This window comes from Cetorhinus maximus, chromosome 11 (genome assembly GCF_964194155.1).
Source record: "Cetorhinus maximus chromosome 11, sCetMax3.hap1.1, whole genome shotgun sequence".
Taxonomy (NCBI): Eukaryota; Metazoa; Chordata; class Chondrichthyes; order Lamniformes; family Cetorhinidae; genus Cetorhinus; species Cetorhinus maximus.
In genome coordinates, this window is record NC_135889.1 from 7,319,744 (window position 1) to 7,346,954 (window position 27,211).

The 27,211-nt window shown below is 50.1% G+C and overlaps 1 protein-coding gene across 1 annotated transcript in view; it reads right to left on the bottom strand.

Annotated features, from left to right (window-relative positions):
- Nucleotides 1-27,211, bottom strand: part of kiaa2012 (KIAA2012 ortholog) — a 67,863-nt gene that overhangs the window by 35,013 nt on the left and 5,639 nt on the right. The window contains exons 3-11 of the mRNA XM_078552802.1: nt 26,292-26,457; nt 24,009-24,206; nt 20,115-20,335; nt 19,039-19,207; nt 18,189-18,331; nt 15,126-15,489; nt 8,174-8,404; nt 3,724-3,954; nt 2,616-2,789 (exon numbers count right to left, since the gene is read on the bottom strand). Of these exons, the coding sequence (XP_078408928.1) occupies nt 2,616-2,789; nt 3,724-3,954; nt 8,174-8,404; nt 15,126-15,489; nt 18,189-18,331; nt 19,039-19,207; nt 20,115-20,335; nt 24,009-24,206; nt 26,292-26,457 (1,897 nt within the window). The remainder of the gene's footprint in view (nt 1-2,615; nt 2,790-3,723; nt 3,955-8,173; nt 8,405-15,125; nt 15,490-18,188; nt 18,332-19,038; nt 19,208-20,114; nt 20,336-24,008; nt 24,207-26,291; nt 26,458-27,211) is intronic.

Below are 27,211 nucleotides of genomic sequence, written 5' to 3' on the forward strand. Positions count from 1 at the left end.
GTTGTAGAGATAAGCCAGGGAACTAAAGGCCAGTGAGTCTCACGTCAGTGGTAGGGAAACTATTGGAGAAAATTCTGAAGGAGAGAATGTATCTCCACTTGGAGAGGCAAGGTTTGATCAGGGATAGTCAGCATGGCTTTGTCAGAGGGAGGTCATGCCTAACAAATTTGATTGCATTTTTTGAGGGGGTGACCAGGTGTGTAGATGAGGGTAGTGCAGCTGATGTAGTTTATATGGATTTTAGCAAAGCCTTTGACAAGATCCCACATGGGAGACTTATAAAGAAGGCAAATGCACATTGGATACAGGGTAATTTGATAAGGTGGATTCAAAATTGGCTTAGTTGTAGGAGACAGAGGGTGGTGACAGAAGGATGCTTTAGTGACTGGAAGTCAGTGTCCAGTGGCGTACCACAGGGATCTGTGCTGGGTGCCCTATTATTCGTCATTTATATAAATGACATAGATGACTATGTGGGGGGTAGGATTAGTAAGTTTGCGGATGACACAAAGATTGGCTGGGTGGTTAACAGTGAGGTTGAGTGTCTTGGGCTACAGGAAGATATAGATGGGATGGTCAAATGGGCAGATAAGTGATAGATGGAATTTAACCCTGAAAAGTATAAGGTGATACACTTTGGAAGGAGTAATTTGACAAGGAAGTATTCAATGAACGGCATGGCACTCGGAAGTTCTGAGGAACAAAGGGATCTTGGCGTGTGTGTCCATAGATCTCTGAAGGCGGAGGGAGATGTTAGTGGGGTGGTGAAAAAGGCATATGGGACACTTGCCTTTATCAATCGAGGCACAGATTACAAAAGTAAGGAGGTCATGTTGGAATTGTATAGAACCTTGGTGAGGCCACAGCTGGAGTACTGTGTGCAGTTCTGGTTGCCACATTATAGGAAGGATGTGATTGCACTGGAGGGGGTGCAGAGGAGATTCACCAGGATGTTACCTGGGATGAAACATTTAAGTTATGAAGAGAGGTTGGATAGACTTGGGTTGTTTTCATTTGAGCAGAGAAGACTGAGGGGCGACCTGATCGAGATGTACATGGTTATGAGGGGCATGGACAGGGTGGATAGGGAGCAGCTGTTCCCCTTAGTTGAAGGGTGAGTCACAAGGGGCCTTAAGTTCAAGGTGAAGGGCAGGAGGTTTAGGGGGGATGTGAGGAAAAACATTTTTATCCAGAGGGTGGTGACGGTCTGGAATGCACTGCCTGGGAGGGTGTTGGAGGCGGGTTGCCTCACATCCTTTAAAAAGCACCTGGATGAGCACTTGGCACGTCATAACATTCAAGGCTATGGGCCAAGTGCTGCTAAATGGGATTAGGTAGGTAGGTCAGGTGTTTCTCACGTGTTGGTGCAGATTCGATGGGCCGAAGGGCCTCTTCTGCACTTAGGTTCCGTGATTCTGTGGTCCTGGCTCAGGGCATTGCCACACCTGGAATCAGGGGCACAGCAAGACTCCAACTATCTTACAGTCCCACTCACAACAGTCATTCTTAACACCTGAACCATTGTGTGTGTGACTGAAGGGGGCTGCTATCGAACACAGGGTTCATTTTCCTCGGTGGTGTAGTGGTATTGTCACTAGACCAGTAATCCAGAGATCCAGGGTAATCCCGCCACAGCAGATGGTGAAATTTGAATTCAATAAAAATCTGGAATTAAAAGTCTAATGATGACCATGAAACCACTGCTGATTGGTCCACTAATGTCCTTTAGGGAATGAAATCTCCTGCCCTTACCTGGACTGGGCTACATGTGGCTCTACATGCGACCCCAGACTCACAGCAATGTGGTTCACTCTGAACAAGGGCAATTAGGGATGGCTAATAAATGCTGGCCTACCTAGTGATGCCCACATCCCACGAACGGATAAAAAAAACGCTATAACCATATTTGCTGACTCACACTAAGTGAGGTGGCACAGCAGTTGGAGCAGAGAGGTCCAAAGAGGCATTGATAGGTAGAGTGATAGGGCAAAACTGTGGCAGGTGGAGGTCAATAGAGTGGAAAGTTGAGGTCATTTACTTTGGGCCTAAGAAAGGTCGATCAGAGTGTTTCTTTAAATGGTGAGACGCCAGGAACTGGGGGTAAACAGAGAGATTTAGGGATCTGAGTACAGATTTAATGAGGTAATCTCATTGAGGTGCTGAAGATGATTCGATGATTTGATAGGGTAAATATGAGAGAAACTATTTCTTCTAATGAGGGGAGTTCAGAACAAGGGGGCTGAACCTTAAAATTCGAGCCAGGCCGTTCAGGGGTGATGTCAGGAAGCACTACTTCACACAAAGGGGAGTGGAAATCTGCAACTCTCTCCCCCAAAAAAACTGCTGAGGCTGGGGGGGTCATTTCAAAATGGTAGGTTTTTGTCTGACAAAGGGTATTAAGGGGTATGGATCCAAGGTGGGTCGATGGAGCTGAGATACATACCAGCCATGAGCTAATTGAGTGGTGGAAAAGACTCGAGGGGATTAATGGCCTCCTCCTGTTTCTGCTCTAGCGTTTATCTGTGCCCCTTCCAGTGCCCGCCCCTCCAGCATTTCCCCCCACCCTCCCGCTCCACCTCCCTCAAAACCCCACCCCCCCCACCGCCCGCACCCACCCTTTAGTTCCTTGGGTATGGTGCCTCGGACAGTGCCTGGTGATGAAATCTTGCTTCTCCGGGTCTTGTGCCTGATGCCTGCCTTAATCCTCTGCTTTGCTGGGCCTCTTGTGCTGTGAATCGGAGGCTGCACCTGTAGCACCGGCCTGGGTTTCAGGCTCTGATCGTCACCCCCTGGATATAGGGGATACGGGAAGGATTAGTCAAAGAGGCCTCTGCGCTGCAGTCAGAAATCAGAGCGAGCCACAAATGCCAAGGGACGACTTGGACCCAGTCCATAGCTGACCTTGCATGTTGCTCTACTCTGCCGAGCTAGTGAGAGAGAACGGAGCCCCCTCCCTATAAAGATCCCACGCCAGGCGTCATCAGGGCCCCGCCTGCTACTTAAACTTTGAGCCAGGGTGGGTCAGAAAATGTGGGTCTGAAGGGGCCTCAAGAGGTGACAGAGAGACGCCCTCTTTTCTCCATGATGGCCCCTGTGTAGTCAGCTCTGGACAACTCCTCACTGTGGCTGCCTATCTTGATGTCATCGTTGCACATTCCAGCCCCTAAGCCCTCATTTCCACTGATTAAGTTCCCTGATTCTAACTGCGGGCACATTTTAGCCCAAACTTCGACTTCATTATTAGTCTAAACAGCCTGTCCGTCAGATGGTTCAAAGCCCATCCCCCCATCGACCTTGTGAGCTCTGATAATCTGGACAATCTGGTTCCGGATTTTCATTCTCATCTGGCTTCACATTCCCGGAGTTCACTGGACATTGAGACTATTTCTGGATTGGACTATATTGGAAAAAAACAGACGACCCTGTTTCTGTACACAATCTGCTGCTATTACTTTTTTTCTAATCTGCAAACCTGTGGAAAAACTGAGATCTACATCATTTTTCAAGCTTGGCTTCAAACTGCTAGGCTCCCCTCAGCAACAAGAGGATGTTTTCTGCTCTGGACTACACTGGCTGCACCGTAAGACTAGGCTTCATGCTGGGGCAGGTAGAGGACTCTCACGGAGCTCCACACTGGGACAGAGAGAGAGGCCCCTCACTGAGCTCCACACTGGGGCAGAGAGAGGGACATTAAGAATCACAGACAATATAATCCATCCTCACCTTCCAATAGATTCCCATCTTCCTCAATCCTGACCCCAATGAATCTGACCGTCCTTCCCTCCATCTCCATCTGGCTGGATATCTCTGGTAGAATCCCAGGGTTCTCTCCATCCCGGCCTGATCTCTGCTCTGCGCTGATTGGATATTCCCCATTGATCCTGGTGGCCTGATCCAGTCCTTCCGTTCTGGAGGTTCCCGTAGAATCAGGAGCTTCCGAATTTCCTTTGTTTTCTTTGAGGCAGACCCAGAATGAGGGAACAGTAAAACAAAAAGGTAAAAGCTGGGAAATAAGAATACTGGTCCGAGCTAGTCTTGTATACCTTAAAATGGAACACCAGTGAAAACTGGGAAATGAGAGTACCGGACGCAACTGTTTTCCCTTCCGGGGAGTGACAGAGATAGAATCAGAGGAATTCCAGTGGAGAGGGAGGCCATTTGGCCTATCGAACCTGTTCCAAATCAATCTGAACAGGTTTGCTCTAATCCCCTCCCCCACCCTTTCCCTGTATTGGTTTCCAATCTTTTCAAATATTTATCGAGTTCCATTAGGTGGAGGTAAATGGGGTAATTGTCTGAAGTTTGATGCACAGTGGAATGCTGGCTCTAGAGGGGACTAGAGTACAAGAGGATAGAAGCCATGCTTCAGCAGCACAAAGCCCTGGTTAGACCACGCCTGGAGTTACTGTGAGCAGCTCTGGGGCATCAGACCTGAGGAAGGATATATTGGTCCTGGAGGGAGTGCAGTGTAGGTTTACCAGAATGAGACCTGGACTCCATGGATTAAGGTATGAGGAGATCAGGGGTGGTCACACAAACTAGGACGTATTCCCTAGAATTGAGGCAGTCCGGGTGTTTTTTTGATAAAGTTTTCCACACATTAAGGCGAACGGATAAGACGGATCAGGAGAAAGTATTCCACTGGATGGGGAGTCTAGAACTAAGGGGCAAAGTCTAAAAATGAGAGGCAGACTCTCCAGCAGTGAAATTAAGGGAACACTTCTACACACAAGAGTGGTAGAAGTTTGGAACTCTCTTCCCCTAATGTAATTAATGCTAGATCAATTGTTAATGTTAATACTGAGAGCGACAAGAGTTTTGTTAGCCAAACGTGTTGAGGGGTATGGGGAAAAGGTAGGGGTATGGATTTAGGTCACAATTCAGCCATGATCTGACTGAATGGCAGAACAGGCTCGAGGGGCTGAATGGCCTCCTCTTGTTCCTTTGTTCCTAAATCTGAGAGGCGAATGCTACACTGAGGAGAGATAGGTGTGAACCCTTCGATCCTGAGCAACACTGACCCCAAACTCCCTCTGTGCTTGGGGTGCGGGAATACAGGGTAAAGTAAATATGGAAATTAGGAAAGCAAAGAGAGGATACGAGAAAACATTGGCAGGTAAAACCAAAGAAAACCCAAAGATGTTTTACCAGTACATTAAGGACAAGGGGGATGTGGTGGCATATTGGTGTTGTCACTGGACTGGTATTCCAGAGACCCAGGGTAATGCTCTGGGGACCTGGGTACAGCAGTCGGTGAAATTTGAATTCAACAAGAATCTGCAATTAAAAGTCTGATGATGACCATGAAACCATTGCTGATTGTTGTAAATATCCCATCTGCTGTCCTTACCTGGTCCAGCTAGACCAGACCCATAGCAATGTGGTTGACTCTTAACTGCCCCCTGAACAAGGGCAGTTAGGGATGGACAATAAATGCTGACCTAGCCAGTAATGCCCGCATCCCATGAATGAATTTTGAAAAAGAGAATAACTAAGAAAAAGGTAGGTCCTGTACGTGGTAACTTGTGTGTTGATGCTGATGATGTGGGCAGGGTTATCAATGAATGCTTTGTCTCGGTCTTCACTAAGGAGAGGGATGATACAGACATTCTAGTTAAAAAGGAGGAGTGTGAAATATTAGATACAATAAGCAGAGTGAGAGAGGATGTACTGGAGGGACTAACATCCTTGAAGGTGGATAAGTCACCAGGGGTGGATGGATTGTATCCCAGGCTGTTGAAGGAAGCCAGGGAGGAAATAACGGATACTCTGAGGATCATTTTCCAATCCTCACTAGATACAGACGAGGTCCCAGAGGATTGGAGGGTCTGCGAATGTTGTATCATTATTTCAAAAAGGGTGCGAGGGATAGGCCAAAAAAATTATAGGCCGGTCAGTCTGACTTCGTTGGTGGCCAAATTATTGGAAACAATTCTGAGAGAGAGGATAGACTGTCACTTAGAAAGGCACAGATTGATCAGGGATAGTCAGCATGGTTTTGTTAGGGGAAGATCGTGTCTTACTAACTTAGTAGAATTTTTTGAGGAAGTAACAAGGAGGATTGATGAGGGTAGTGTAGTGGATGTAGTCTACATGGATTTGAGTAAGACATTTGCCAAAGTCCCACATGGCAGACTGGTCAGGAAAGTGAGGTCTCATGGGATACAGGGTAAGGTGGCGAGTTGGATCCAAAATTGGCTCAGTGACAGGAAAGGGTAATGGTCGATGGATGTTTTTGTGAATGGGAAACAGTTTCCAGTGGTGCTCCATGGGGCTCAGTGTTGGGTCCCTTGCTGTTTGTTGTATATATTAATGATTTGGACTTAAATGTGGGAGGCACGATTGGGAAATTTGCAGATGGCACAAAAATTGACTGTGTAGTTGATAGTGAAGAGGATGGCTGTTGACTCCAGAATGATAGCAATGGTTTGGCTGAGCGGGTGGAGAAGTGGCAAATGGAATTCAATCCGGAAAAGTGTGAGGTAATGCATTTGGGAGGGCAAACAAAGCAAGAGAATACTCAATAAATTGGAAGTTATTGAGGGGTGGATGAGGAAGTGAGAGACCTTGGAGTGCATGTCTACAGGTCCCTGAAGGTGGCAGGATAGGTGGATAAGGTGGTAAAGAAAGCATATGGAACGCTTTCCTTTATTGGGCGAGGTATTGAATACAAAAGCAGGGAGGTAATGGTGGAACTGTATAAAATGCTGGTTAGGCCACAGCTGGAATTTTGTGTACAGTTCTGGTCACCACATTACAGGAAAGACATAATTGTTCTGGAGAGAGTGCAGAGGAGATTTACAAAAATGCCGCCAGGACTTGAAAATTGCAGCTATGAGGAGAGATTGGACAGGCTGGGGTTGTTTTCCTTAGAACAGAGGAGGCTAAGGGGTGACCTAATTGAGGTGTACAAAATTATGAGGGGCCTAGATAGGGTAGACAGGAAAGTCTTGTTTCCCCGAACTGAGGGGTCAATTACCAGGGGACATAGATTTAAGGTGATTGGTAAAAGGATTAGAGGGGACATGACCCAGAGGGTGGTGGGTGTCTGGAATTCACTGCCTAAGTTGGTGGTTGAGGCTGAAACCCTCGACTCATTGAAAAGGGACCTGGATCAGCATCTGAAGCACTGTAACCTGCAAGGCTACAGACCAGGTGCTGGAAAGTGGGGTTAGAATGAACAGCTAACTTCTTTTTTTTGGCATGTGCTGACATGATGGGCTGAATGGCCTTTTTCTGCGGGGTAACTTCACTGTGGCTCTCTTTGGTTCTGTCTTCAATGGAACTTTCCTGTGGCAGAATCTTTACACTTAGTCACAGAGACAGATTTCAGTTATCAGTCTCTGCCCTCCTTTTATGAAAGAGGCAAATGTGGGAGAAAGAGCAAAAACAAACCCCAGTGACAGCTGAAGGCTTTGCCCTGCATAGGCCTGGACCTGGGCCTGGGCCTGGGCCTGGGCCTGGGCTTAGAGGCTGAGAATGAACAACCATCCTCAGAGTGAAGAATCCCAATTGTACACCAGCACTATCTTCCGGTTTGAGAGGGAAACCTCAGTCAGCACCTAATTTATTCTCACACCATCACTTTCTGCATTCCGCTTCAATCACAAGCTTTGACCAACATTATACCAAGCATGGGCCTGAGCTAGGCCATAAAATCCAAGGCTGAAGAGTCCAAAAGAGGACAGACAGGCCCCTCACTGAGCTCCGCACTGGGGCAGAGAGAGAGGCCCCTCACTGAGCTCCACACTGGGACAGAGAGAGAGGCCCCTCACTGAGCTCCACACTGGGGCAGAGAGAGAGGCCCCTCACTGAGCTCCACACTGGGGCAGAGAGAGAGGCCCCTCACTGAGCTCCACACTGGGGCAGAGAGAGAGGCCCCTCACTGAGCTCCACACTGGGGCAGTGAGAGAGGCCCCCTCACTGAGCTCCGCACTGGGACAGAGAGAGAGGCCCCTCACTGAGCTCCGCACTGGGACAGAGAGAGAGGCCCCTCACTGAGCTCCGCACTGGGACAGAGAGAGAGGCCCCTCACTGAGCTCCGCACTGGGACAGAGAGAGAGGCCCCTCACTGAGCTCCACACTGGGGCAGAGAGAGAGGCCCCTCACTGAGCTCTGCACTGGGGCAGGGAGAGGGACAATAAGAATCACAGAGCATATAATCCATCCTCACCTTCCAATAGATTTCCATCTTCCTCAATCCTGATCCCGATAAATCCGACCATCCTTCCCTCCATCCCCATTTGGCTGGATATCTCCGGTAGAATTCCAACAATCCCTCCATCTTGGCCTGACCCCTGCTCTGCGCTGATTGGCTGATCCCCATTGATCTGGGCAGCCGGAGCCAGTCCTTCCATTCTGGAGGTTTCCGTAGAGTCAGGAGTTTCCGACTTTCCTTGGTTTTCTTAGAGGCAGAGTGACAAAAATAGAATCAGAGGAATTCCAGCAGGGAAAGAGGCCATTCGGCCCATCACACCTATTCCAGCCCAATCTGAACAGGTTTACTCAAATCCCCTCCCATCGCCCTTTCCCCATATCCCTTCCTAGTCTTTTCTAACGGTAATCGGCCTCTATTAGGTGGAAATGGAAGGGGCAATTTTCCAAATCTGATGCCAAAATCTGGAGGCTAAATGCTACATGGAGGGAAAATAGGTGTTAACCCTTTGATCCTGAACATCCCTGACCCCAAACACCCTCTGCATCTGCACCTGAATTGGATACAGAAATGTGAGCGTACATTTCCTGCAAATTATTTTCCGAGGGATTTCTACCCAGATTTGCTTAAATAGTCCTGAGTTTAGCCAGGGGCAAGCTGCCCCATAACAGCCAGCAGGCCTCTGATTCCAGACTGCTGTTTATTAACCTTATAGGCAGGCTGATATTGTCAAGATAGCTTTGGGTTTTTGAATAACAAACTATATTCCTGCTTCAGGGTATGAGTCACAATGTCGTAGCTGTTTTACACTGAGCCGTGGAGACAGCTTTTAGTTATCGACCTCGGCCCATTTTGTGAAGGGGCCTGTTGGGGAGAAACAGCAACAAATGCAAAGCCCATTGACAGCTGATAGCCTTGGACTGGGGCTGGACCTGGGGCCTGGGACTGGGACAGGGTCTGGGCCTTGGACTAGGACTGGACCAGGGGTTTGGGACTAGGACAGGGTCTGGACCTTGGACTGGGCCTGGGGTCTGGGGCAGGGCCTGGGCCTGGGGGCTGGGGCAGGGCCTGGGCCTGGGGGCTGGGGCAGGGCCTGGGCCTGGGGGCTGGGGCAGGGCCTGGGCCTGGGGGCTAGGGCAGAGCCTGGGCCTGGGGGCTGGGGCAGGGCCTGGGCCTGGGGGCTGAGGCAGGGCCTGGGCCTGGGGGCTGGGGCAGGGCCTGGGCCTGGGCCTGGGGGCTGGGGCAGGGCCTGGGCCTGGGGGCTGGGGCAGGGCCTGGGGGCTGGGGCAGGCCTGGGCCTTGGGGCTGGGGCAGGGCCTGGGCCTTGGGGCTGGGGCAGGGCCTGGGCCTTGGGGCTGGGGCAGGGCCTGGGCCTGGGCCTTGGGACTGGGACTGGAGCTGGGCCTTGGGACTGGGACAGAGTCTGGGCCTTGGACTGGGAAAGGGTCTGGACCTTGGACTGGGCCTGGGGTCTGGGGCAGGGCCTGGGCCTGGGAGCTGGGGCAGGGCCTGGGGACTGTCTGGCAGGAGGCAGAGAGTGGGGATAAGGGGGTCCTTCTCAGGATGGCGGCCGGTGACTAGTGGAGTTCCGCAGGGGTCAGTGTTGGGACCACAACTTTTCACTTTATACATTAATAATCTAGATGAAGGAACTGAGGGCATCCTGGCTAAGTTTGCAGATGATACAAAGATAGGTGGAGGGACAGGTAGTATTGAGGAGGCGGGGAGGCTGCAGAAGGCTTTAGACAGGTTAGGAGAATGGGCAAAGAAGTGGCAGATGGAATACAACGTGGGGAAGTGTGAGGTCATGCACTTTGGTAGGAAGAATAGAGGCATAGACTATTTTCTAAATGGGGAGAGAATTCAGAAATCTGGAGTGCAAAGGGACTTGGGAGTCCTAGTCCAGGATTCTCTTAAGGTTAACTTGCAGATTGAGTCGGTAGTTAGGAAGGCAAATGCAATGTTGACATTTATTTCGATAGGACTAGAATATAAAAGCAGGGATATGCTGCTGAGGCTTTATAAGGCTCTGGTCAGACCACATTTAGAATATTGTGAGCAATTTTGGGCCCCATATCTCAGGAAGGATGTGCTGGCCCAGGAGAGGGTCCAGAGGAGGTTCACGAGAATGATCCCAGGAATGAAAGGCTTAACATGTGAGGAACGTTTGAGGACTCTGGGTCTATACTCGATGGAGTTTAGAAGGATGAGGGGGGATCTGATTGAAACTTATAGAATACTGAAAGGCCTGGATAGAGTGGACATGGGGAAGATGTTTCCATTAGTAGGAGAGACTAGGACCCGAGGGCACAGCCTCAGAGTAAAGGGAAGACCTTTTAGAACAGAGATGAGGAGAAACTTCTTTAGCCAGAGAGTGGTGAATCTATGGAATTCATTGCCACAGAAGGCTGTGGAGGCCAGGTCATTGAGTGTATTTAAGACCGAGATAGATAGATTCTTGATTGGTAAGGGGATCAAAGGTTACGGGGAGAAGGCGGGAAAATGGGGTTGAGAAACTTATCAGCCATGATTGAATGGCGGAGCAGACTCAATGGGCCGAATGGCCTAATTTCTGCTCCAATGTCTTATGGTCTTCCCTCCACAGCTCCCCTACTTATAGTCCCCGAACCCTGTACAGCCCGCTCCTACCTCCCTTCCAAAATCTGCAAACAGGACTGTCCCGGTAGACTCATCATTTCAGCCTGTTCCTGTCCCACTGAACTCATTTCTTCCTATTTCGACTTTATTTTTCCTCCCCTTGTCCAGTGTCTTCCTAACTACATTCGTGATTCTTCTGACTCCCTACGTCATTTCAACAGTTTCTAGTTCCCTGGCCCCAACCGCCTCCTCTTCACCATGGACGCCCAATCCCTCTACACCTCCATCCCCCACCAGGATGGTCTGATGGCTCTCAGCTTCTTCCTCGAACAGAGGCCCGTACAATCCCCATCCACCACTACTCTCCTCCGTCTGGCTGAACTTGTTCTCTCACTGAACAGTTTCTCCTTAAACTCGTCTCACTTCCTCCAAATAAAAGGTGTGGCTATGGGTACCTGCATGGGCCCCAGTTATGCCTGTCATTTTGTGGGGTATGTGGAACATTCCTTGTTCCAGTCCTACTCCGGCCCCCTCCCACAACTCTTTCTCCGGTACATTGATGACTGCTTCGGTGCTGCTTCATGCTCTTGTCTGGATCTGGAAAAATTGATCAATTTTGCTTCCAATTTCCACCCCTCTACCTACGCAAAGTCCATCTCTGACACTTCCCTTCCCTTCCTTGACCTCTCTGTCTCCATTTCCAGTGATAGACTGTCCACCAATATCCATTACAACCCTACCAACTCCCACAGCTACCTCAACTTCAGCTCCTCACACCCTGCTTCCTGTAAGGACTCCATCCCATTCTCTCAGTTCCTTCGCCTCAGTCACAACCGTTCCGATGATGCCACTTTCAAAAACAGTTCCTCTGACAGGTCTTCCTTCTTCCTTAACCGAGGAATCCTCCCCACTGTAGTTGACAGGGCCCTCAACCGTGTCTGGCCCATCTCCTACACCTCTGACCTCGCACCTTCCTCTCCATCCCCAGAAACATGATAGGGTCCCCCTTGTCCTCACTTATCACCCCACCAGCCTCCGCATTCGAAGGATCATCCTCCGCCATTTTCGCCAACTCCAGCATGATGCCACCACCAAACACATCTTCCCTTCACCCCCCCTGTCGGCATTCTGTAGGGATCGTTCCCTCCGGGACACCCCGGTCCACTTCTCAGTCACAACCGACACCCCGTCCCCTTCCCCTTCCCACCCAATCGCAGGAGGTGTAACAGCTGCCCTTTTACCCCCTTCCTCCTCAATGTCCAAGGCCCCAAACAACAGTGGGGCAGGAACGGGCTAAAATGATGGGTCTTCCTAGTTTCATTTCGGGTCTCCATCATCCTGCTTTTATTTTACGGTTTATCAATCTCTTGGCAGGCTGATATTATCAAGATAGTTTTGCAATTTTGACTAACAAACTATTTTCCTGCTTTAGGACATGAGTCACAATGTCGTGGCTCTTTTACACTGAGTCATGGAGACAGTTTTTAGTTTTGGACCTCGGCTCATTTTGTGAAGGGGCCTGTTGGGGAGGAACAGCAACAACCACAAACCCCATTGGCAGCTGAAGGCCTTGGACTGGTCCTGGGTCAGGGCCTGAGACTGAGCTACCAACAACTGCCTCCCTCTGGCAGAGAAAAGATTCCCGATTGTATACGTCTTCAATTTAGTCGACTGTATTTGCTGCTCACAATACGGTCTCCTCTACCTTGGGAGGACCAAAGCAGACTGGCTTTACCGAACACCTCTGCTCAGTCTGCAAGCATGACCCAGACCTCCCTGTCGCTTGCCATTTCAACACACCACCCTGCTCTCATGCCCACATGTCCATCCTTGGCTTGCTGCAATGTTCCAGTGAAGCTCAACGCAAACTGGAGGAACAGCACCTCATCTTCTGATTAGGCACCTTACAGCCTTCCGGACTTAACAATGAGTTCAACAACTTCAGACCATATGCTCTATCCTCCATTTTGAATTTTTTTTGCCAATCGCCAGTCCGTAACTTGTTTTTGCTTTCAGGCTGGGCCGACCTTTATTCTGCTGTTAACACCCACTCGCATTGGAGAGGGTGCAGAAGAGGTTTACGAGAATGGTTCCAGGGATGAGACACTTCAGTTATGAGGAAAGATTGGAGAAGTTGGGACTGTTTCCCTTGGACAGGAGAAGGCTAAGGGGAGACTTGATAGAAGTTTTCAAAACCATGAAGGGTCTGGACTAGATGGGGATAAACTGTACCTGCTCATAGACGGATTGAGAACCAGAAGGCAAGAGTTTTAAAATGTTTTGCAAAAGAAGCAAATGCAACGTGAAAAAAACTTTTTCACACAGCGAGTAGTTAGGGTCTGGAATGCACTGCCTGGAAGTGTGGTGGAGGCAGGTTCAATCGAGGCATTCACAAGGGCATTGGATGATTATTTAAATAGAAACAATGTGCAGGGTTACAGGGAAAAAGCAGGAGATTGGCACTGAGTTAAAATGCTCGGAGAGCCGGTGCAGGTACGATGGGCTGAATGGCTTCCTTCTACACCACAACAATTCTGTGATTTTGTGATACTCTGGATCTATGCTTTAATTCTTTACCACAGCCATTACCCCTCCTTTTGTCTTTTGTTCCATGACATCTTTGTTATTTGAGCTCCTCAGCCCTCTCACCTATCCCTGACCTTCCCTTTTGTTCCACTTAACCCAAACCCCGCCCCCACTCTTTTCGACAACATAAAACCCATCACATTCCTCCCTCCCTTCGGTTATGAGCAAGAGTCCTGCGGACTCGAAACATTAACTTTCTTTCCCCCTCCACAGATGCTGCCAGACCTGCTGAGTTTGTCCAGCGTTTTCTGGTTTCATTTCGGATCTCCGTCATCCTGCTTTTATTTTACGGTTAATCAATCTCTTGGGCAGGCTGATATTATCAAGATAGTTTTGCAATTTTGACTAACAAACTGTTTTCCTGCTTTAGGACATGAGTCACAATGTCGTGGCTCTTTTACACTGAGTCATGGAGACAGCTTTTAGTTATGGGCCTCGGCTCATTCTGTGAAGGGGCCTGTTGGGGAGGAACAGCAACAACCACAAACCCCATTGGCAACCGAAGGCCTTGGACTGGTCCTGGGTCAGGGCCTGAGACTGAGCCACCACCAACTGCCTCCCTCTGGCAGAGAAGAGATTCCCAATCGTACTCTCGCTCTATCCCCTCAGTACAGAGAAAACTCGGTTAAACCTCGGTTCATTCTCACACCCTCATCACCCGGCCCGCGCTTATTCACCCTGCTCTACTCCATGGACATCACTGGGGCCTGACTGCTATTTTAACTGTGGTCCTGAACAACTGCGGCTCAGAAAACCAGGGGCTGAAGAGGCCCTAAGAGGGGACAGAGAGAGGCCCCTCACTGAGCTCCGCACTGGGGCAGAGAGAGAGGCCCCTCACTGAGCTCCACACTGGGGCAGAGAGAGAGGCCCCTCACTGAGCTCCGCACTGGGGCAGAGAGAGAGGCCCCTCACTGAGCTCCGCACTGGGGCAGAGAGAGAGGCCCCTCACTGAGCTCTGCACTGGGGCAGAGAGAGAGGCCCCTCACTGAGCTCCACACTGGGGCAGAGAGAGAGGCCCCTCACTGAGCTCCACATTGGGGCAGAGAGAGAGGCCCCTCACTGAGCTCCGCACTGGGAGAGAGAGAGGCCCCTCACTGAGCTCCACACTGGGAGAGAGAGAGAGGCCCCTCACTGAGCTCCACACTGGGGCAGAGAGAGAGGCCCCTCACTGAGCTCCGCACTGGGACAGAGAGAGGCCCCTCACTGAGCTCCACACTGACACAGAGAGAGAGGCCCCTCACTGAGCTCCGCACTGGGGCAGAGAGAGAGGCCCCTCACTGAGCTCCGCACTGGGACAGAGAGAGAGGCCCCTCACTGAGCTCCACACTGGGGCAGAGAGAGAGGCCCCTCACTGAGCTCCACACTGGGGCAGAGAGAGAGGCCCCTCACTGAGCTCCACACTGGGGCAGAGAGAGAGGCCCCTCACTGAGCTCCGCACTGGGGCAGAGAGAGAGGCCCCTCACTGAGCTCCGCACTGGGGCAGAGAGAGAGGCCCCTCACTGAGCTCCGCACTGGGACAGAGAGAGAGGCCCCTCACTGAGCACCGCACTGGGGCAGAGAGAGAGGCCCCTCACTGAGCTCCGCACTGGGGCAGAGAGAGAGGCCCCTCACTGAGCTCCACACTGGGACAGAGAGAGAGGCCCCTCACTGAGCACCGCACTGGGACAGAGAGAGAGGCCCCTCACTGAGCTCCACACTGGGGCAGAGAGAGAGGCCCCTCACTGAGCACCGCACTGGGACAGAGAGAAGGACAATAAGAATCACAGACAATATAATCCATCCTCACCTTCCAACTGACTTCTTTCTTCCTCTATCCTTATCCTGATAAATCCGACCATCTTTCCCTCCATCTCCATCTGGCTGGAAACCTCTGGGAGAATTCCAGCATTCCCTCCATCCCGGCCTGACCTCCGCTCTGTGCTGATTGGATAATCCCCATTGATCCGGGCGGCTGGAGCCAGTCCTTCCATTCTGGAGGTTTCCGTAGGGTCAGGAGCCTTTGACTTTCCTTTGTTTCCTAAGTAGCGGAGTGACAAAAATAGAATCAGAGGAATCCTAGCAGAGAAATTTGCCACAATGATGTTGCTCTTTTCCACTTTGAGGCCGAGGCGGTTTTTTGCTATAGGCCTCAGCCCATTCCGTGAAAGGGCCTATTGGGGAAAACAGCAACACCTTCAAGCCCCATTGACAGCTGAAGGGCTGGAGGAGGCCTGGGCCTGCACTGGGGCTGGAGTGGGACCTGGGCCTGGGGCAGGGCCTGTGGCTGGGTCTGGGACTGGGGCTGTGGCTGGGCCTAGACCTGGGGCTTGGGGATGGGGCTGGGGTTGGGCATTGGGGTGGGCTGGGGTGGGACCTGGGCCTGGGGCAGGGCCTGTGGCTGGGTCTGGGATTGGGGCTGTGGCTGGGCCTAGACCTGGGGCTTGGGGATGGGGCTAGGGCCTGGGGGCTGGGGCTGGGCATTGGGGTGGGCTTGGGGTGGGGCCTGGTCCTGGGATTGAGGCTGCAGGGGTTGAGCCACTAACCACTCATCGTACACATGCTCTATCCCTCCTGGTATAAGAGAAGCTAGTCCCCTCCTCTATTCTCATCATCATTCTTCGTACACACATTTAGTTACTCTGTTCCTTCCCCGCTTGGCACCGGGGTGATTATTCGGGTGATGTTATCCTCTTTCTTTCCTATTTGGTCCCGAATTAGATATCAGCAAATTTCAACAAACAGCCCTCAGTGACTCGATCCAATTTTCAGAAATATTCACCTCAGTGATTTAAACACCTCAAATCTGCACTGACAGACCCAGAATGGTCCAGGACAAAATCATTCACTAATTCCACCCGTGTTATGGAGCAGCAACCAAGATGATGTTAATGTGATGATCATTATCAAGAGGATTCCTTTTCCCTTTATTCAATGCAGTGTTACAATCAAACCCTCCAGTCTTTTGAGATAATATTTGGCCACAACCAATTTTGGAAACTCTGTTTTGCCAGGTTAAACACAGAGTAAAACTCCCTCTACACCGTCCCCATCAAACACTCCCAGGACAGGTACAGCATGGGGTTAGATACAGAGTAAAGCTTCCTCTACACTGTCCCCATCAAACACTCCCAGGACAGGTACAGCACAGGGTTAGATACAGAGTAAAGCTCCCTCTACACTGTCACCATCAAACACTCCCAGGACAGGAACAGCACGGGGTTAGATACAGAGTAAAGCTCCCTCTATACTGTCCCCATCAAACACTCCCAGGGCAGGTACAGCACGGGGTTAGATACAGAGTAAAGCTCCCTCTGCACTGTCCCCATCAAACACTCCCAGGACAGGTACAGCACGGGGTTAGATACAGAGTAAAGCTCCCTCTACACTGTCCCCATCAAACACTCCCAGGGCAGGTACAGCACGGGGTTAGATACAGAGTAAAGCTCCCTCTGCACTGTCCCCATCAAACACTCCCAGGACAGGTACAGCACGGGGTTAGATACAGAGTAAAGCTCCCTCTGCACTGTCCCCATCAAACACTCCCAGGACAGGTACAGCACGGGGTTAGATACAGAGTAAAGCTCCCTCTGCACTGTCCCCATCAAACACTCCCAGGGCAGGTACAGCACAGATTGAGTTGTTGGTTGGATTCAGCAATGCTCTCAGTTGGATTGGGGCAGATGTCGTTGGTGAATTGGGATGGGGGTTGGGATGGTGGCAGTGTTTGAGATGGGGGACATTGTTTTGGGGTATGGAGTTGGGGGTAGGTGACTGGGACAGCAATGATCTAGTGTCTAAGGTAATGGGTACCACCTCCTGATGCTGTGCTGTTCCTCAGAGCAGGAATATCTCTGTCATTCCCTACCTTCTGCCTCATTACGGACATCTCCCTCCTGCTTTTGATGGTTGATGTCAGTCAATGGGGGAAGAACCAATCGCGGTTTGAGTTGCATTGCTTCAGTTCTTGCTCCTCCTCTGTATCTCCCAGCATGCCGTGCTGCTGCTATTGGCGTTCTCCTAATCGAGGGCAATTTCCACCTCCCCAACTATTCCACAATCAAAACACATGGTTGGTCAAAGTGGCAGAGACAGAAAGGAGAAGAGACCAACACATGAACCCCTCCAACAAACTAACACCAGGGAATCAGAGTGACTTCCTGCACAAGTACAACACACAGCAAAAAAGAGAGACATGTTGTCGAGCACTCATCAGGACAAACACAAGATTGCCAAATTTCAAGCAATCACAACAATTTATACTACCGGAGAAAAGGGTGCTAATTGGCTGGCCAGCCGACTTTGATTGGCCAAGGTGTTGCCATGGAGAAAGCAACAGGTAACTCTAAGCTCCCCAGGAACCCTTCAAAAAAGGCTTTCCATTTAATTTCTCAGCCAATCAGAGTCGACCTGCCAACCAATCAGCATTTGAAATTTGGCATTCTTGCATTTGTCCTGATGGGTGCAAGACAAAAAGCGTCAACAACACATTTCTCTTTCTCATAATAGCCAAGTTCCGTACTACCAGCGAAGGTTAATAGCAGGTCAAAGGGAATGATTGACTGCTGCCTGGTACTGTACAGCCCTACGTCTCGGTCCTGAAGCACTCCTGCAGCGCTGCACAATCTTGGCTCATCCTAATGGGGCTTGAACCCTCAATCATGTGAGCCCAGGATGAGAGTGATAGCCCCTGAGCAAAGCTGCCACTCAGTCAGACGTGTTTCTTTTCAAACAGGCCGACTGTTTCCAGACAGGGGGGGAATCGGAAGTTCTGCAGTGTTGTCTCTTGAAGGGGCCCAGGATCAGTAAATTTCTGGAACGTTCTGATTGGATACACACGACGGTCACTCTTGGTCCGAATGCCAAGTCTTACCTCGTCACCGCGTTCGTCCTCCATTGGCCGCAGCCCTGCTCCAATTTCTGAGCCAATGGGCGGAAGCTGCAATCGTCCATTCACAGAGACAGGAGGCTCCGTGTGTCGTCTTGAACCGTGCTGGTCACTGGGTCTGCTTTTCACTGAGATAGAGGGACAGGTCAGTACAGATGTGACAAGGCAGCAATGAACAGAGGAAAAGCCAAAAAGGCTCCAGTAAAAACTCAGACTGAACTCTGGGGATGACCATCTGACCCACTGGCCTGATTTGGGAAGGGTTTGATAGGTATACCACCATCGCTCCTGTCTCCTATCTCCTGCTGGCAATCCCTAGGATTAGAGTGACTGTTTGGAGGGGATACCCCTGCACCCCAGGGCACTGCCAGACATGGTATGAAGCTGGCACAGGACATTGGTCTCCCACTTCAACCACGCGCACCCCAACCCCCCCCACACCAAACCACCCATCCCCAGGTACCTCAGCCTCTCTCACTGTGTACATCAACTTTTTTGCTGTGTACCTCAGCCTCTCCCCCATTAACCACAGTCTCTCCCTATGTACTACTGTCTCTCCTCTACCTGTACCTAAGTCTCTCCCCGACCCCCATGTACCACAGTCTTTCCCCAATTACCTCGGTCTCTCCCCGTGTACTTCAGTCTCTTTCCATGCACCACAGTCTCCCCCCATGTACCTCAGTCTCTCCCCATAAACCACAGTCTCCCCCGCCCCGCTATACTTCAGTCTCTCTCCGTGTACCTCAATCTCTCCGGACGCTGCTCTCTCCTGCGTACAGTTACCCGGGGTTGTTGTATTCTGACTACTCAGTGGAACACCCCATATCGCACTCACCAGTCAGGCCTCTCCTCGCCCCAGCCAGCGGCCCCCCGTAATAGGTCATTCGGGACTTCCGACTGCACAGCTGAGAGGAGTCGATTGTTGGCCGTCCCTGGGCGTTTGGCCTCTGTCCCTGCACCTTCCCTCCGGCCGGCTGTGGTCTGTGTAGGGAGCTGGGGGAAGGCTGCAGGGCAGAGAACGTTCAAAATGAGGGTCAAAGAACAATGCACGGCTGGAGCGGAAACAGTCAAATGGAGGGTTCGGGGGGTCGGAAGGGGGGGTTGGGGGTCTGGAGGGGTGTGAAGGGTATAGGGGATATTGGAGGCTTAGGGTTGTATGGGGCCAGAATGATGAGGATCGACTGGACCCAGTAGGAAGGGAATCCAGAACAGCCAATGATTGGAATGAGCAGGGTTTTCCCAACAACTCTCCAACTGCTTCAGACTTCCTCACTGTTTACTGTGTCTCTCAGTGTTAACGCGAATCCGTCACTGGGGGAGGGGCAACATGAAGGTATGAGAGGGCAACAGAGGGGGTATGAGAGGGGCAATAGGAGGGTATGAGGGGGGAAATAGATGTGAATGGGGCCTGCAATGGGTGGGGGGAATGAGGGGGCATCAGGGCATAGAGGGGTTGCAATGGGTGGGAGTATGAGAGGGCTGCAGGAGATTATGAGAGGGAAAGCAGGGATGTGAGGGTCAACCAACAGAGGGGTACGAGAGGGGAATCAGAGTGGTAACTTCTGCCATTTAAGACAGAGATGAGGAGAAATCTTTTCTCTCCGAGGGTCGTGAATCTTTGGAATTCTCTCCCCCAGAAAGCATTGGAGGCTGGGTCATTGAAGGCAGAGGTAGATAGATTCTTGGCTAACAAGGGAGTCAAAGGTTATCAGGGGTAGGTGGGAAAGTGGCGATGAGGTCACAACCAGATCAGCCATGATCTTCTGGAATGGTGGAGCAGGCTCGAGGGGCCGAATGGCCTACTCCTGCTCCTAGTTCATGTGTGCGTATGTTCGTAGGCGCGTGTGATGGGGAAACAGAGTGGTATGAGAGGGGAAACAGTTGATTACTGCTCTGGCAGACATCTCTCACCCTGTCTAATACTTGCTGGGCGCCTTGCAGCTGTTCAGCCTCCTCCATGATCTGCTCCAGGCCACCGGGCGGGAGAGCGATCAGAACATAGAGGCCAGACTCCCGCGGGTCTTCACTCTCTGCTCCGCCCTCCCTATCCATCCGTCTCTCTCTTGTCCCAGGCCTGTAGCCGTCAGACTGCATTCCTCTATCCTCATCATCAGTGACAGGGCAGGACTCACCTTAGCAAGAAAATAAAACACTCCGCTTTATTTAAACACTGGATTTAGTGCGGTCTCCTGGTTTCTTGCAGATTCCTGAATCACGTGCAGGACATTCACTGGAGTCAAACGCTGTCCACAACAGTAACAGGGGAAAGACTCAGATTGGTGGGATCGCACTTACATCAGTGCTAGGTTTGGGTGGTAATACTAGTTTAACTACTTAAACTGTAACAGCTGACTCCAGTCAGGATGTACCAGGGCCAGGTGGGTTAGCACTGGTTAATTTTAACTAGCTATTCACTAGGCAGAAACCACCAGAGTTACACAAAGCAGCACTTCCTCAATGAGAGAAAGATGGTACAAATTCGACTAAATCCAACGTTGGTGTTGGGAAAGGTTCCTTCGAAATGTCTGGGACTATTCGTCAGTCAGGATTTGATACAATTACCGTGTGAGAGTTAATGTGCCTGAGGGATGGGCTTCAGTTGGAGATCAGGACTAAGAAATCTTGCAGGAAAGAGAGACATCTTGTCGATGCTTTTCATCTTGCACTCATCAGGACAAACACAAGAATACTAAATTTCAAATGATCACAACAATTTACATTACAGGTGGAAAGGGTGCTGATTGTTGGCAAGTTGTCTTTGATTGGCCAAGGCGTTGCCATGGAGAAAGCAACAAGAACTATAATCTCCCCCTCTCTGGTAATTCAAAAATCTGAAGGCTTGATCATATTCCTTTTGTTTGCAGAGAATGGGTCCCTGCATATGAAATAAGGAAATGTTACGACCATAGCTGATGATATTCGCTGAACAAGCCAAATCCCAGAGGGACACTTTTCTTACTGATCATAACCTTTTTTTCATATTTTGAAAATGAGGGGAAAACTACTGATCCCAGAAGCATAGAGTCCAGTTAACACTTTTAGGATTTTAAAATTAAAAGACTTATTAACAAGAAGAGAAAAAGACTTAAACACACAAGACTAAAGTTACACAGTTAAAACAGTCGTACAAAACATCCCCCCCTCCCAACAAAAAAAAAAACCCATTTTGTCAGAACACACAAGTAAACTACTTGGCAACAGTTCCTTTATAGATTTTTAACCATAAAAATCCAGTAATATTACCCAAGGCAAAACTGCTGCTACTTTTGTAAAAGCTATACCACATGGCCTCTCACTCTCTTCCACTCTGCTGTGGAAAGCCAAAAAATAATAATTTAGAAGCAGACTGTTTTCTGAAAACAAAGGCTTTTCTGGTTTGAAACTGGATGGCTGCTTCAAATTCACAACTTTTCTCAGCACAGAGCTGGTCTCAGGACATCTCCTCCACACAGCCACCTCAACTCAACTAAACATCTTTCCTTAAATATCCCTTTTTTCCTTTCATCTTAGAATCCATAGTCCTCAGCACCTCTTTGAACTCAACTTTTCCAAAATATAAAAATCTTGCATGTCTTCCTATTGCCTCCACTTTCGGGTCAAATAAAATTTTCTAACCTTCCTTTGTTTACTTATGAAACCGTTGTACATTGTAAAAGTCCCTTAAACTCCCTTTGAAACTTAGCAGCTGAAAAGTCAAGTCCATACCTATCACCTAGTGCAAATTTTAAAATCCAACTTATTTACTCATACATTCACCTTCACCATAGCCTCTCATTACAAATGCATGCATCTAGAAACCTTTACCATTCATCTCTCAGTTCCCACAGCCAAGCTTTCTTTACTAACCTTCTCCCCAGTTTAATTACTCATGGGCACGCACACTCACGCAGCCTTCTTTACAGAATACCACCATATTCCCAAAAATATTTTTAAAAATAACATCCATCTTCACTGGAATTAATTAAGAAATAAGGGAATAATTATCTTCCTATATTATATTTGCATGTTGCTTACATTTAGATTCACCTCACCATCCCAAGTGGACACTCAGTTCCCTCTTTAAGCTTTACTAACCCAAACATCGATGCTTTTGGTGAAATGTAAAGACCGCAAGGTTATGCAAGCCCAGGGACATCTTAATAGGGAATGGGAGCAAAAGTGGGCAAAGGGCCATGAAATAAAAATCCTTCTGGAACAGTGCAGCTAGAGATAGTATCAATGGAGTAAAGTCATTATGGCACAGAAGGAGGCCATTCGGTCCATCGAGTCCACGCCTGCTCTCTGTAGAGCAATCCAGTCAGCCCCAATCCCCCGCTCTATCCCTGTTGCCCTGTAAGCTTATTTCCTTTGGAGAGAGACTCCAAAAAAGTGTAGCGCAGAGGGATCTGGGTGTTCTTGTGCATGAAACACAAAAAGTTAGCATGCAGGTGCAGCAAGTAATTAATAAGGTAAATGGAATTTTGGCCTGTATTGCTAGGGGGTTGGAGTTTAAATATGGGGAAGTCTTGTTACAGCTGTACAGGGTATTGGTGAGACCGCACCTGGAGTACTGTGTATAGTTTAGGTCCCTGTATTTAAGAAAGGATATACTGGCATTAGAGGCAGTTCAAAAGATGGACCGAATGGCCTCCTTCTGTGCCATAATGACTTTACTCCATTTATACTATCTCTAGCTGGGCTGATTCATGGGATGAAGGGGTTGACTTATCAAGAATGGCTAAACAGGTGAGGCCTTTATTCATTAGAGTTTAGAAGTTTAAGGGGTGATCTTATTGAAACGTACAAGATCCTGAGGGAGCTTGACAGGGCAGATGTTGAGAAGATGTTTCCATTAGTGGGGGACTCTTGAACTAGAGGACATAGTTACAGAATAAGGGGACACTAATTTAAAACTGAGATGTGAAGTAATTTCTTCTCTCAGAGGGTAGTGAATGTCTGGAATTCTCTACCCTATAGAGTTGTGGAGGCTAGATCACTGAAAGTGTTTAAAGAGGAGGTAGATAGATTTTTGAAATATTGTGGAATTGAGGGCTATGAGGAGCTGGCACGAAAGAGGAGTTGAGGCCTGGGGCAGATCAGCCATGATCTTATTGAATGGCGGGGCAGGCTTGAGGGGCTGAATGGCCTACTCCTACTCCTATTTCTTATGTTCTTAAGTTACAATTCAATTTCCTCTTGAAATCATTCATCATCTCCACTTGCACCACTCTTGTAAGCAGTGATGTCCAAAACCATGTTTGGATGTAGTGCAGAGGTTGAATTTTCTGCACAGTCACTGGAAAAGCATCTGTTATAACCAAGAAGCTGGTCATTACAGCAAATCTTTATAAATGGTTCATCCCTGAAATGCAGTGTGTGGCCTCCAGCCTGTGTCTATATAGTTTTTCTGTTCTTTCATGGATTGTGAGTGTCACTGGCAAGGTCAGCATTAGTTACCCATCACTAGGATTGCCTTCTGAAAAAGGCATTAGTGAGGTAAAGATGAATGGAATAGAAACTATTAATCATGGTCACCATTACTGAGACTAGCTTTATATTTCCAGATTATCAATTAAATTTAAACTCCACCAGCTGCCCTGATGGGATTGGATCCCACATCCCCGAAGCATTAAATTGGACTAGTCCAGTGATATGACCATCACACCACTGCCCCACCAGTCATAACAGCACATTGTGAACAGTGTGGGTTAGTGTGGATGCCTTCTTGCTATGACTGACATCAACACCTAGAGATTGACCATTGAGCCAGAGGCTCGGTTTGAGATCCAGACTGACTCTAGTTCGGCGGTGAAGGCTGTTCAATACCTGGATCAAGGATTGGCTCCTCTTCACCCTCTTCATCCTCCTCCTCCAAGCATGGCGAGCTCTGATACACATGAGCAAAGGGAAAGCAGGGTAGAGTGTGATAGGGTCTGGGCACCTCGGACAGGTCGCATTTAGTCTGCAGCTGAAGGAGTGAGTTTAGGGAAGTTCCTGGGAGCCGGTTCAGCTCACTGGTCCAACCTGTGGGGACAGAGGAGCTTTATATTAACATCGGGGCCTGTACAGTGAGAGGCAGGGGGCTTGGAGGCCACTGGGTAAAGATTGGCAGTGTACCCCACCCAATTCCCCACCCCCTCACACACACTGTACCCCACCCAATTCCTCACCCCCTCACACACACTGTACCCCACCCAATTCCCCACCCCCTCACACACACTGTACCCCACCCAATTCCCCACCCCCTCACACACACTGTACCCCACCCAATTCCCCACCCCCTCACACACACTGTACCCCACCCAACTCCCCACCCCCTCACACACACTGCACCCCACCCAACTCCCCACCCCCTCACACACACTGTACCCCACCCAACTCCCCACCCCCTCACACCCACTGTACCCCACCCAACTCCCCACTCCCACACACACACTGTACCCCACCCAATTCCCTACCCCCTCACACACACTGCACCCCACCCAACTCCCCACCCCCTCACACACACTGTACCCCACCCAACTCCCCACCCCCTCACACCCACTGTACCCCACCCAACTCCCCACTCCCTCACACACACTGTACCCCACCCAATTCCCCCACCCCTTCACACACATTGAATCCATCCAACTCCCCACCCCCTCACACACACTGTACCCTACCCAATATCCCACCCCCTCACACACACTGTACCTCACCCAATTCCCCACCCACTCACACAAACTGCACCCCACCCAACTCCCCACCTCCTCAAACACACTGTACCGCATCCAACTCCCCACCCCCTCACACACACACTGTACCCCACCCAACTCCCCACCCCCTCACACACACTGTACCCCACCCAACTCCCCACCCCCTCACACACATTGTACCCCACCCAACTCCCCATCCCCTCACACACACACTGAACCTCATCCCCTCCTCTCTCTCTCTCTCTCTCTATGGCTGCTGTACACTGTAGACTGGAACACAGATGAGATCAGATATAAACAGACCTCTCACGCTGCTGAGTTGGCCAAGGAAGTCTCTTTGGTAAGTTTACAGCCGGACCCATATATCTCCAGCACTAGGCTGGAAGTGCTCTCCCGGTCTGTGGTGACCGTTGCTGATCCAAAACATGTCCTCACCCACCTCATCTCCTCATTCTGGACTTCAGTCCTGGAACACTTGTCAAAACTCCTACATCCTGGTTTTCAAATCCCACCATAGCATCACTCTCCCTATCTCTGTAATCTCCTCCAGCCCCACAACCCTCCCTATCTCTGCAATCTCCTCCAGCCCCACAACCCTCCCTATCTCTGTCATCTCCTCCAGCCCCACAACCCTCCCTATCTCTGTCATCTCCTCCAGCCCCACAACCCTCCCTATCTCTGTCATCTCCTCCAGCCCCACAACCCTCCCTATCTCTGTCATCTCCTCCAGCCCCACAGCCCTCCCTATCTCTGTCATCTCCTCCAGCCCCACAACTCTCCCTATCTCTGCAATCTCCTCCAGCCCCACAACCCTCCCTATCTCTGTAATCTCCTACAGCCCCACAACCCTCCCTATCTCTGTCATCTCCTCCAGTCCCACAACTCTCCCTATCTCTGCAATCTCCTCCAGCCCCACAACCCTCCCTTTCTCTGTCATCTCCTACAGCCCCACAACCCTCCCTATCTCTGTCATCTCCTCCAGTCCCACAACCCTCCCTATCTCTTTAATCTCCTCCAGCTCCACAACCCTCCGAGGTATCTGCGCCCCTCTAACTCTGGCCTTTTGTGCGTTCCCAATGATAATTGCGCTGCCATTGGTGAATCTGTCTTCAGCTGCCTAGGCTCCAGGCTCTGGAATTTCCTCCCTAAACCTCTCCGACTCTCTACCTAGCTTTCCTCCTTTAAGACACCTCTTAAAACTTGCGTTAAGACCAGGCCTTCGGTCAGCTGTCCTAATGTCTCCTTACGTTGCTCAGCGTGTCATACTTTGTTTTATAATGCTCCTGTGAAGCACCTTGGGATGTTTTATGTTGTTAAAGGCGCTATATAAATGCAACTCGTTGCCGTTGCTGTGTTGCACGTCTCTCTCGATCTCCTATGCTGCCTGAGTACAAACGGAACAGCTCAGACTCACCTGCCCCTCGCAGCCGATGCAGGAGGGTCGGGTCGCAGGTCTGGGCCAGGCAGCTGAGGTATCGTCTGGCCGAATAGCCGGGGCGGATCTTACGGTTCCCCGGTCGGTTCCTCTGGCCGATGAGGAAATGCAGGTAGGGCTCCACTTGCTTGGGGCCTGATGCATCCTGGAAACAAAGTGACAGCCCTTCCTTCAGGAAACTGTTCCAGGTAGGGAGAGGGTTCCGAATCGCACTCAACACCAGTCCAGACATTTCTCATCTCATCTTCAGGAAACAGGAAAACTCAAGTCAACCCGAACTGACCCACCCCTTTCCTCATAAATCAATCGCCCACACCCAGCTCCTCCCTGTATCCCCCATGGTGTCCACCTGCCATGCTGGGTGAAGGGTGAAAGGTGAAGGGTGAAGGGGCGGGGAGCAGCATTGGCTGAGGAGTGAGGTAACAGGAATGTTCACCTGGCGGCTCTCCCGCCGCAGCACTCGCGTGGGTGAAGTCGATCGTCGAGAGGCACGGGTTCCTCGTCTGGAGATGGTGCCCAATTGTCTAGACGTGGCTGATCTCTACTGCCCAAACTGTCTAGACATGGCTGACTCATTGATTAAACTCTCCAGATATGACTGATTCACTGCTCAAACTGTCTAGACATGGCTGATCCGCTGCCCAACCTGTCCAGACATGGCTAATTCACTGCTCAAAACATCTAGACATGACTGATTCACTGTCCAATCTGTCTAGACATGACTGATTCACTGTCCAATCTGTCTAGACATGGCTGATTTACTGCCCAATCTGTCTAGACATGACTGATTCACTGCCCAATCTGTCTAGACATGGCTGATTTACTACCCAATCTGTCTAGACATGACTGATTCACTGCTCAAAACATCTAGATATGGCTGATCCACTGCTCAAACCATC